General features: G+C 39.6%; 1 protein-coding gene across 2 annotated transcripts; it reads right to left on the bottom strand.

The window, feature by feature from the left end:
* Positions 1-5,594: 5,594 nt before the first annotated feature.
* On the bottom strand, positions 5,595-11,806 carry LOC131298466 (probable methyltransferase PMT26). 2 transcript variants are annotated; one of them, XM_058323943.1, is made up of 10 exons: positions 11,544-11,692; positions 11,096-11,158; positions 9,477-10,560; positions 9,238-9,387; positions 8,039-8,309; positions 7,656-7,766; positions 7,392-7,566; positions 6,812-7,084; positions 6,058-6,252; positions 5,595-5,965 (listed from the first exon to the last, which is right to left on the bottom strand). In XM_058323943.1, exons 3-10 carry the CDS (start codon positions 10,521-10,523, stop codon positions 5,737-5,739), a joined length of 2,451 nt encoding a protein of 816 aa, XP_058179926.1. In that variant the 5' UTR covers positions 10,524-10,560; positions 11,096-11,158; positions 11,544-11,692; the 3' UTR covers positions 5,595-5,736. The 2 variants fall into 2 exon arrangements, with proteins under 2 accessions (XP_058179926.1, XP_058179927.1); XM_058323944.1 differs by lacking the exon at positions 11,096-11,158 and having other exon boundaries at positions 11,544-11,806.
* Between the last annotated feature and the right edge of the window lie 308 nt (positions 11,807-12,114).

Here is a 12,114-nt window from a genome sequence, read left to right as displayed (position 1 = left end):
GCTGTATATATCTAACACTAGTTGTTTCGAAGGGTTAGTCCCTCCTTTTTACTAACTGCTAATATGCTTGCTAATATGAAACTACGTGAAGGACTATAAATCACCACAACTGTTTCAGTACTTCCATTTATGCTCCTCTATATGTTTGTGCTTGTGCATTTGCCATTATGGTCCACTAAAAGTTCAGTGCTCTGTATTTTTATTGTTTGCTGAATTTAGTGTTGCTTTGCTCATTGATGTATAAGCTTTTTTAATTCCCTTTATAAAGAGGATTGATTAGATAATTTCCTTGCACGTGGATATGTTCTGTGCTATTTTTCTCCATACAAGGTTCTCTATTTATTTACAACAAAGGCGGCTTGTTTAATCTCTTTTTTATTATTAGTTGTCTTCTCGTGTTTAGACTCTCTTTCTTTCGGCACTGTTATGAGATTAGTTTCTTTCCATATACCTTTGTGATTTCATTATGAGTGAATTAAGCTGGGGATATCAAACATATTTCTTTTCATATTAGCTCAATGACAACTTTTATCCAAAATTCAATAAAATGGACCCACCATTAGTAGAAAATGGATTTAGTAGCTTTTCCTGATCAAAACGGATCAGTGACTTTTGTATTGGGCCTCGATTGCACACCTCGCGCGTAATCATCTCACTAGTGGTGGCAGAATATCTCCGTTTTCTTAGGACACCTTTTGTTTTGATTTTTTTGCAGCTTTTGAGATTGCATTCGGATCTTTCTGATTCAAGTCAACAAAGGACAGTACCAGAATCATGTACTACCAGTGCTGAGAATACTGGGTGGCTGACTATCCGCTCTGGGATTTTCGCTGGCACGGTTACTTTGACGGGAATTGGTGTATTAGTTTACTTGAAGCGCTCCAACCTTTGATTTTCTGTTGAGCTATTTAATGGGTGAAAAAACAATAGAGCTGTGAAGTTGATTGTATGAATGTTGTAAGGAGTTTACCAGCGTCTTAAGATGTAAAGAGTGGTTTAAATGAAGTTGAAGATGGAAAGTAGCTATTTTGTCTCGTAGCCTACGAGAACTGAAGATTGTATGTTTTGTTTATGTTAGGAGATCAGGGAAGGTGTAATAGTTATACGAACAATACTTGAGGTTAATTTTGAGTGGGTGAAACCTTGGATCATATGACAAGTGCTTTGGAATGCAGTGTTCTTGAAAACACAAAAAGGTAAGTACACAACGTTCTTCGTAATGGCTGCATATACTGTGAATGTGACATGGTGCTGGTTTAAATCCGCCGAAAGATTATGGCAATCAAAATTTGCCAATGGGTTTTAGAGATTCAGATTAAGTTAAATCCCTTAACGTGGCAGGAGTATCCGTTTTCTTTGTCACGAGAAACTCCTTTGGGGCTACTGGATCCAATATGATAAAAGTTATGATATGGATAAATACAACCAAATCAGTTGCAGTTTTATGGTAGTAGACTCATTTTTGTGTGTGTGTGTGTGTAGTTTTACTTTTAAAATGTGTTTAATTGATGGATGATGAGTGTAGAGTCTGCATGCATGCGGAGTTTTGTTATGGTGGTGGTGGAGCTGATCATCACAGCAACAGTACTGGTCATGATCGATCAACTGATGGAGGGATGGATGGACTTAATTCCACATGAGATATGCGGTCCCATAGCATGCAACTTGGCACTTCTTCTTTTTTTGGTAATGAAGAGTGTCTCAATGAACTGGACTAATCTCTCTAACCCCTCCCACAATCTTTTCCACGCGTTTGCTTAAGATGAGATGGCCCCAAGGACAAATCGCTGCCAAGGGCAATTGACCCTGTGACCTTTGGGATGGTAAGCCTCACCTTGGCAAATTGATTAACCACTGCGACAACCACAGTCATTTTTTTTAAAATTATTGTGGTGGCTAGGAGGAGCTATGTTGGGGCCCGGCTCTCCGAGAATTCGAGTTTTAAAATTTTTACTTTGTATATACTTGATTTTGAATATTATTCATAATTATTTGTGTATAACTACTAATAATCTTAATAATTTTGGTTTGATTTGATAAAAAAACCGGTAATTTTACATTCTCATTTCTTAATTTCTTTCATATATAAAAAATAAGCACGTGATAGTTGATGTAGCCTAAAAAATCATTTCAATGTAAAAATTTGATGAATTGGAAAGCAAAAATCTTATGATATAATAAGTATATGTTTCGATAAAAAATATGTCTACCAAGCCGGCTCCTCGGGTGTTAAAATCCTAGCTCCGCCACTTTCCCCCGGCTCCATCCTTGGTTGGGAGACAATGAAGGTGCAAGTGGTGCATGATGTGGTTGGGTAATCATGTGAGTAAGATTTGGAGCCTAGTGAATGAAATGGCCAAGAATTATTCTCTTAATGAAGTCCAAGAATTATTTTGCAGCATCATGCTAGGAAAAGTGTATAACGCTGGATCTATGGCTTCGGGTCTGCTAAGAAGACTCCTGTAAGTCCGCTGGCTTTCTGAATTTCTTTCATCTGTGAAATGCTATTATCACATTGGACTACCTTTCCGCCAACCTCTTCTGGATCCACAGTTGAGCATGTTGCTTGTTTAGATTACCACCCCTATAAATTATAATATAAAGGTGTGTTAGTAATCTAAACAATTTTTGGAAAGTAGGATGTTCCTTCCATGGTTAGCCCATTTCTTAGGCCAACACCCACCGTTGTGATCCAAGGTGCTCCATTGTGTATCGTAGTTCGATATACATCACTTCCAGCAACATAGATGACAACACTCCCTTTCTCTATTGCTGAAAGCGATGCGATAGATATGGTGTCGTTGAAATAACATGTTTGTGGAGAGCCCAGAGACAATGACATGATGTCCACTCCACCCCGGTTGCAATTACTTGGTCCATTCGAACACGCAAATCGCTATGTGTAATGTCATATCCAACTATGCCTGTTTTCCGGTGACCTTGTACATGGCGATGTGAGCACTTGGTGCCACCCCTCTAGCTGTGCCTCTAGCATAGCCAAAGTATCTAACATGTCCTTGGTTACCTGTTGCCATGGATGAGATGTGGATTCCATGACCTCAAGAGTCTCGAGCTGATTCAAAGTTTTACCCCTGAAAAATTTGTTTACCAAAAACAAGGAGTCCTTTGTTAAAGGACTTGGCTCCAATGAGCTTCCTATTGCAGGAAGAAGAAACAAAAGTTGTGCCGTTCTCACATTTCCCTTCCATCTCTTTGGCACTGGTGACGTTCCTTTGTCCTATAAACTTTCACTCTCTGGCCAAATAGCCTCATCTATTATTCCTATGATTACGTCTTTGCCAAAAGAAGAAGCAGGCCATATACCACTTTTTGGTTTTAGGCCAAGGAATTAGTGGTCTTGCCAAAGGACTCCTATTGTGTTGCACGGTGAGCTAGGTGCTTGTCGATTTCAGAAGCTGAGATGGTGTCATACTGATGCTGAAGTCATGAATGACGTGAACCTACAAAGTGGGCAATTAATCTTCATGGAATTGAGGACAATGATGTTAGTGTAGATCAGTGCCATGACTCATGGGTTGAGAATGTTGTTGGTTTCTGCGAACTGTCCATGTGGATGATGTTTGTTATTATGTCTTGTATTCTTCATATTCTGGAAAGGCATTATTGACCCCAAAGAAGAGGAATAAAGGTAGCTAGGGCATACAGAGTACGGAGAAGATAAATCTGGTACCCCTCATGTCATACAGAGCACATCTAGAGTGTTTTTTGTGCTTAGGGATGAATTTTTTAGTTTTGGGAGCGGTCATGACTAGAAGTGTCAAACAGATCAAGCCGGTTGGTACGACAAAAGCACGGCACATTTAAGAGTGACATGGCACGGCCTGGCTCAGGCACGACACGATCCCTATAGGTGGGCTAGGTTGGGCCGTTGTTTTGGGCTTGGGCACAGTACATGCACAAAAAAAGCACGAAGATATACGTGGTTCCCCAAAAACCGGGTACGTCCACGGGAGCGAGAGCGGCTGCTGTTTTTTATTATCACAGTATGAATTAGGGTTTACAACATAGAGTATTTATAACTACTCTATTTTAACCCTAATCGGATTTGGCCTGTATCCCAAAAATACCCTTGTACAATACTGTACCATATTGCGGAGGTGTAGCCCCCCGCACCCCCCAATTACAGAACGCCTGATGCCATCACTCTGCTCTGCTCCACTTGTTGCACTTCGCTCCACTCATTCCGCTCCGACATCTAGCCTTCTTTCTAGAACTCCTTAGTATCTGTTCATGCTTAACATATGAGTCACTCTATTCTCATTCATTTCATACAATTCCTTTAGCACATTCGTTTTATTGATACTGAACCAACATATCCTTATACCATCAGGAATTTAAAACACTGTTGTTGGTGCGTGTGTGCAGGCAGTGAGATGAGGATGGGGCAGGCATGCGAGTTGCAAATTTACTTTGACAATCCTCCCTTTTGCAATGAAACAACTTGCTAAGTTGCCATCAACTATGCCAACAGAAAAAGGGACGCTCTTCTAAAAGACGTTGCAAGATAATCGACACTAGTTTCTGTGAATATCCTTGCTAAATGCTTACTAAAATCCTGCATGTAGCATATATATATATATATATGAGTTAGGTTCCGGTGAGAGATCCCTCATTTTATTAAAATGCGGGACTCCCCTTCCCGATTGAATTTCGATGATCCGAGCCGCTCAAAGTGATCAAAACGTGATTTTAAGGGTCTCCGTGAGAAATCTGCAAAAAAAATGACCGTGAAGGGCTTCATCCGAGCAGTTTTCATTGAACCGCAGTTTTCATTGAACGGTTCAAAAAAAACTGCTCGGATGACGCCCTTCCCGGTCATTTTTTTTGCTGATTTCTCGCAAGGACCCTTAAAATTACGTTCTGCACACATTGAATGGTTCGGATTTTCAAATTTTGATCCGAAAATGAAAGTCCCTCATTTTAACAAAATGAAGGATCCCTCACTTGAAAATTCCTTTATATATATGCAGGCACCTTCGCTTGTTAACATGATATATGATCACTACTTTCCGTCCCCCCACATCTTTAGCCATATTCACAAGACCAACTTAATAAAGCGAAAGGAGCATTATACATATGGCCAATCAAGAGGATCGTGTTAAGTTTCTTTTCCTTTTATTCCATGTGTTATGAGTTTCCAAATGAGCTTAACAAAAATTCCGGCAAAATAAAAAAGGAAAGAAAGGGTACATGTAGAATGTATGTGTGCAACGCATGTGTGTGAGCGTCATGTGGATGGGAGAGAGAGAGAGAGAGAGAGTCGGGGTACATGTAGTCTTTCCGTCCCAGGTACTTGGTAATCATACTTTTGATTCTGCACTAAAGATAAAATGCTAGGAACACATCAATGTGTTACACCTCAACTACACCTCTCACATGCATGTGTGAAAATTTTACAATAAATTTTAGAAACCCACATGTATGTGAGAGATGTGTGGTTGAAGTGTGATTAATTGATGTACCCCTAGCATCTCCATCAAACGAAGAAACCAAAAAAACCTAAAGCTGAAAAACAAACGAGACTTTTTTTTTTTTTTTGATCCGCAAACAAACGAGACATAGAACAGCACAAATGAAAAATAATACACTTGGCCCCAAAAAAAAAAGGTAACGAATTACAAGTTACTACAATTAAATTAGCAACCAAAATAAGAAAAATACATATTCGCCGTGGCATCAAGGCTCCAAGAATACAAGCACAATAGGAGAACACGCTTAAGCAATGGCATAAGTGACAGTCTCTCTCTCCGTGGGGCGCCACATTGTCTTTTGAACGCACAGTAATCCTTCGTTGTCCTTTGAGTACGTTAAGTGGATCTCCCAGTGCATGGCCTTTAGTAAGCTCTCCAGCTGGTTGATGGTTTCAACGTTGTCACGAACTATAAGCTTTCCTTCCGGTCTTAGAATACGGTCGGCCTCTGCAACCACAGCCACTATATTGCACCTGTGGAACCAAAAAACTGAGTCGTTAGTATCCAAACAAATGACTGGGGATTCATAACCCGAGTAATCAACTATGGAGTTGACAAAACCCACCTCTTTTTAATCTTGGAGAAGAGATGATCTGCATGGAGGAGATCATAAGATCTAGGATAGGTGCTAAATGATTCACACCAATCGTGATAGATTCCAAATAAACCTCGTTCATAAATTATGGGTAGTGTATCAGGAGAGTCTATCGGAACCACATTCATGACCCACACATTCAACTCCTTCAGGGCAGCTGCAAATCTGCAACCAGAGTCATTTAATCAGATCAAGAGAGAATGGAGAAGGAAAAATAAATAAAGGCATTCTGTAGTGGAAGTAGAAGTAAAACCAATTCATAATGCAGGTTATGGTATCTCAATACTGCCAATAGAGATATCCCCAAAAATCACTCCGAAAACCACAACCAGAAATATTTCAGAACATCAGTTGCATTTCACCCCATAAAACTGGAATTCTAGAATACCGAGGTCTAGCTCCCGAACCACACAACAACAAAAAAAAAGAGAGAAAAAAAATCATTAGAATCACCTAATAATCTGTTGATGCAAAGTACTATCTACAAATACGAAGATGTCCGCACACACAAAAAACAAAAAGAAAAAAAGAGAAAAAAAAATCATTATAATCACCTAATAATCTGTTGATGCAAAGTACTATCTACAAATACGAAGATGTAGTTCAAAGGTGTTCGTGAAAAATATAGACCAGGCAGCCAACAATGGAGGAAAATTGTGTTTCAATTGTTACATACAGACAATACAGTCTCTATGATCACTTGGAATCAAATAAATTTACTTACCCTCCATAGATAGCTTTCATGTCCATGACATTCCTTACAGTGGACCAGCTTATCCCCAACCCATTAAGATATGACTTATTCACCACTCGCTTCCAGTGCTCATGGTCGGCTGAGAAATCCTCTGGAGCTGCCTTGCCATAAACTCCAACCTGGGAACTCAACAACCAGTAAGGTGGTTTTTCCAATCTTAATGGCCATTGTTCTGGCCATTGAGACCCCCTTTCTGATGCATCAACAGGGACCTTGTGCAAACATGCTTGCAATGGCACGTACCTGTACATCACAGAGATTAATTAAGGGCAGTCAGAAACTCAGAGCAATTGGCGTATGAAAACCCAGAAATCTGCTTTGATTTCTCCAAAAGTTCTTGCACGTTCCGCTTAAAAACGTATTTTCTGTTCAATGAAAGGTATCGAACGACTCTAAACCATAAGAAACATAAATACAAGGAAATAAGTAAAACATGAATATATTTTAATTGCACAATTTTATCTTCCACCAATAGAAGGTTTTCTTGGAAACCCATATCGCTAAGAAACTGGATAAGTAAATCACATATTTACAGAAGCAAAAAATGTACCAGGCAGCATTTGGACCATCAGACACTTGGCAGACAGGAGGCTCATTTTGAGATCTTTTCTCGTAGCATTCATTTGAAGATGGCTTCTGAAATATAGCTATTCCCACTTGATTCACTCTATCCTTAGTTATTGAGACAATCTCCCAGCATATTGACTTTGTTAGTTGCTTCATGGCTGAAAATAATTCCCACAAAATGTACAATATGTCACAATAAATTACTCACTCACTTCAGGAGTACAAGAATAGGTGGAGAATCAACTACCTTCCCATATCTCAACATCTTCAGAAAGTTTCCGGTAAACAGGAGTAGCAGACCAGATGAAGAAACCACCAGGTCGCAGCACACGGTTTAGCTCCAATAGAAGTTTACCGCCTGCATTTGTAGCAAACTAATTTTTTACACAAAAAATAATACATCATGTTTATTCAAACGACATTGATTGCATAGGCCAACACCGTACTTTCACTGCACATGAAAAGTGTCATCCAATCCACAAGTCCTATGGACTCTAGAACAAAAAGAGAGTGAAACAATTACTCTTTCAGATGCAAAATGATGGGTAGGGCTGAAGCTTGGATAAGCTTCAGATTGTTTGAGCATCATTCTCAAAACAAAGCCATGAGAAGTGTAAATGAATGACATACCTTCAATATGCCAGGGGACTCTACACCGTGCACAATGGACAACATCAAACACTCTTCCTGGGAACAGTAGTCTCTGTGTGCCCATCACAGCCGATATAGCAGGGATTCCCCTTTCAAGTGCAAATTGGACCTGGGCTTCATGTTCATCTTTTGGGGCAAGTGACATGGTGAGCACATCTCTATCAAATAAGAAGCCTCCAAAGCTAGCAACGCCACATCCAACATCCAACACCAAACGGGTTCGTTTTCCCCAGGCAATATCTGGCAAAGCCTGTAGAAACAGACCATGAATCAACACTTAATCAAAATATGTTTGATTTAGTAAGCAGGACCATAAGAGTTGCAATGAAAGCACTAAAAACCATCACTAGAACCATGAAAGAAGTGAGAATGATATTCTAACTACGAATGCTCCCAACTTCTTTAAGGCTTCAAGAATACTACATCCAAAAACTAGGCAAAAATGTATAAAATCTCCAAAAGAGCAATAGAGATGGTCGAAATAAGTCCACAATAATTAAGCTTCTCTTTCCTACAATCCGGTTTGTTTTTCACTTGAAACTCGTTCTTCTATCCTCTCTACTTGTCCAGATTCACCTGCCAGTTATAGGGCTAAACTTAGATGTTTAAGGACAAGGTTTCTTCACTTATGTAGCGTCTGAACATTTCCATCCTAGAATTTCCCAGTTTCCCATAATTGGGTTCACCAAATTTTCTTTATGCGAAGTATTCCAATTCCTAGTGCTGCCAAGAGCAATGGAGATCACTGAACAATGGAAATAAACAAAACAGTACAGCTAGAAAGCCACATAGCAAAAACATAATTGTGATAAATATACGTAGTTTGATGACCCAATCATCCATAATCACATTTTTGTACAGGAGTTTCAATTATTATCTTAGACCAGCAGTAAACAATCAGGGGCCAGAGTCAGTTGGTAAAGTGTAACATTCTGCACATTGATTTCAGCTTCCTAACGTAGAATACCGCCTTTCCTCACTAAAGAACCAAAAAAAGAACAGAGGAGAAAGCAACTACGAAATACAAGCACAGTAGAGACTGCAAACGCTTAGGGAACACACCAAGACCAAAAACCACATTGTTCTTCACTTCTTCTTGTCAAGGTCAAGTTCTTTTGTTCCACCCAATATCAAATAATGAAATTGAGGCAATGAGATAAACAGTAAGAAGTATTAACCTGCTGTATAACATCAACGTAATGAAGAGCCCCATTCTTAAATTGGGTCCCACCACCAGGAAAAGTAAGGTAATCGCCACTAACTTTGACCCAATTTTGATGCCCTTTAACTTCTGCAAGTTTGGTATGGGGAACATTGTGGTACCATATCTGCAAGAACAAACATTACAAACCAGTCTATGAAGGCAAACAAGGGTGAGCAAACAATCAAACATGCATTTGGAGTCAAATCAGTATACCTTTTCTCTGCTTGTAGGCCACACAATCGAACGTTGGTATCCTTCAGGAACAGGAACAAGGCAGGTGGGGGGATCCTCTGGACAGTGCCTCTCTCTATGTTCATAATGCTTAGTACTATGAAGGCTCCTAATTGCTTTCCAATTATCGAGGCAAGGGATGTAATCTGGCCCAGCAGTGACATTGCAAAGTTTCCAATTATACCCAGCTTGTTGATTTTGTGCTTCCTTTTCGTTCTTCGATTCTGTTGCTTGAGTTGACCATGCTCCACTTTGAGTTGTAGTCTCATTTAAAAGCTCTGACTGAGCTCCAGAAGGAAACACCTCACTTGAAGCCAGACCTTTGGCCTGACCATCCTCCTTTTTACTGCCAGAGCTTTGAACTGATTCCTTATCTTCATTTTGCTCCACCTTCTCTTCTATCTGACCATCCACTTCTTCACCATTTTGACTCTCACGTGAATTCTCATCAGATTTCTTCTCACTCCCCTCTTCAGAATCCCCTTCACTACCAGACTTGTCATCATTATTCTCTGTCTTAGTCTCCCCAGCTTCAGAATCGCTGTTCTCCATATTGGAATCCCCTTCTCCATTTTGTGTCTCAGTTTTGGGTGCATCGTCTGACTCAGTCTCCTCTACATTCTCATTTACAGGCTTAGTCTCAGGTTTCTCTTCTTGATTTCCCTCCATGGTAGTCTCAGTTGCTTTTACTTGGGAATTATTGTCTTCCTCCTGAGCCGAACTCACGTTGATGTCCCCTTTTGTTGCATCCTCGGGTAAATCACCAGGGCTATCCTCAAACTGCTTAGGATTGCTCTCGTTATTTTCATTGATCGGACTGTGCTCATAGCTTTCACTCACATGTTCCTTCATGTCATTTCTGCTTTCATGAGAAGTCGCTTCTACATTTTCAACAGGAACCACTGATGTTGATGTCATCATCCACACACCAAATAAGCAAAGGGCCACAAAAACAACTAGAGTCACTGTTGAACAGTAACTTGATGAAGATTTTCTTCCATCCCCTCTAGAGTATTTACCGAATGCCATGTTCCTCAACACCACTTATTCCTTAACCAGTTTATACCTGCACAAGAGAAATATCAGCAGTCACGTATCTTCATACCGTGTCGATCCCGAACAACTAGATAAGGCGCATTAAAAACTCATACACAGAGAACAATTATACATTGTCACAACTGCAGTCATATGAGGGAGGGCAGATGTAAGTTATCGAATACTCTTCACCTCATCATGAGAGGAGACGATCATTCTTATGTATAGATTCAAAAAATGAAAAACATGTGAAAAAAAGAGAAGGAAAGAAAGTTTTTTTTTTTTTTTTTTTTAATCAGCAGAAGGAAAGAAAGTTTATTTAAAGATACATTTGCTCTTAAAAAAAAAATGGAAAAATCAGAAAACATGGGAGTTCAGTTTTGGGCATTCATCGCTTGACCTTCGATTATCTCTCACTGGAATTCACTTTCTTTTTCACTTGAGAAGACTAATCTTGCCAAATACGGTTCCAATGCAATACCAAAACACAAAGAAAGTGAGCTTTAGATATAGGAGGTATACACAGAGTTTTGAATCTCAAAACAGTAATAGTAGCTCATATATACCTTGGCGAAGTCGAACTAGGTTGTTGAAACCTGCCCCGCCGACATCCATCACACAAAACAAAACTAGGCAATGCACAAACCAGAATCATAAACTCAACAATCAACGCAAAACAGGAGGATATCTCATCTCCCCGAGGAGTAGAAGAAACGAGTAGAAGACACAAAACAATAAACATAAAAAGAGAGCTAGCCAGTGGTGTTAGCTTGGGAAAGGATTTTGTAACGAGTTGGAGGCTTTTGCAATAGGAAGTGAATGAAGACATGATAGAGCCTTAGATCCGCATCAAAATTATGGCAACAGAAGTAAACTACATGTGCGCGCCAAGTAAAGGAGATAAATAGCAGTGTAGTAGAAAAGCATCGATTTTTAGCAATAGCTGAGCGTGAATGATTGGAAATAAGAAGACAGAGATCTAGAGGGAGATAAAGAGAGGGAGCTGAGAGGTACCTTGGTTAGTAGTGGAGTATTAGACAGAGCACAGATCTGATAGAGGATCTTCAAGAGGTGAGGAGGAGGAGGAGGAGGAGGGGGATCACCTCATTTGTCATCTGGTTTTTCTTTCACTCCTTTGTTGAGGGAAAAAGGAAAGCCAGGGAGTTCTGTTTTGTAACTTTTACTTGTGTTCTCTCATGCGTGTTTGATTCCAGATTTCGTTCATTTTGGAAGGATTCGTAATGAGATGGAATTATGATTGAAATTAAGAATGAGGTGGAATTATTAATGAGAGGATGAATTATTTATTCATGTTTGTTTTGCATGGGATTAGGATTCGGATTCGGATTGAGAATGAAGTGGAATTGTAAATAACATGTTTGTTTTGGCTAGGATTAGAATTGAGATTGAAATTGAAGTGAAATTTTAAGTTTTGTCATCACCAATCCCATGGGGATAGGATTGGTAATAACACCCCCTTGGGTTGGCTAATCCCATCAATTGGGGGATTAGCATACGATACCTAATCCAATCCAACAAAATCAAACCAAACACATTATTCCTGGTCCAAACCACTTTCGTTATC

The sequence above is a fragment of the Rhododendron vialii genome, chromosome 8a, assembly GCF_030253575.1.
Source record: "Rhododendron vialii isolate Sample 1 chromosome 8a, ASM3025357v1".
NCBI classification, from domain to species: Eukaryota; Viridiplantae; Streptophyta; class Magnoliopsida; order Ericales; family Ericaceae; genus Rhododendron; species Rhododendron vialii.
Note: the sequence above shows the minus strand (reverse complement) of the source record. Positions and strands in the feature narration are given on the sequence as shown.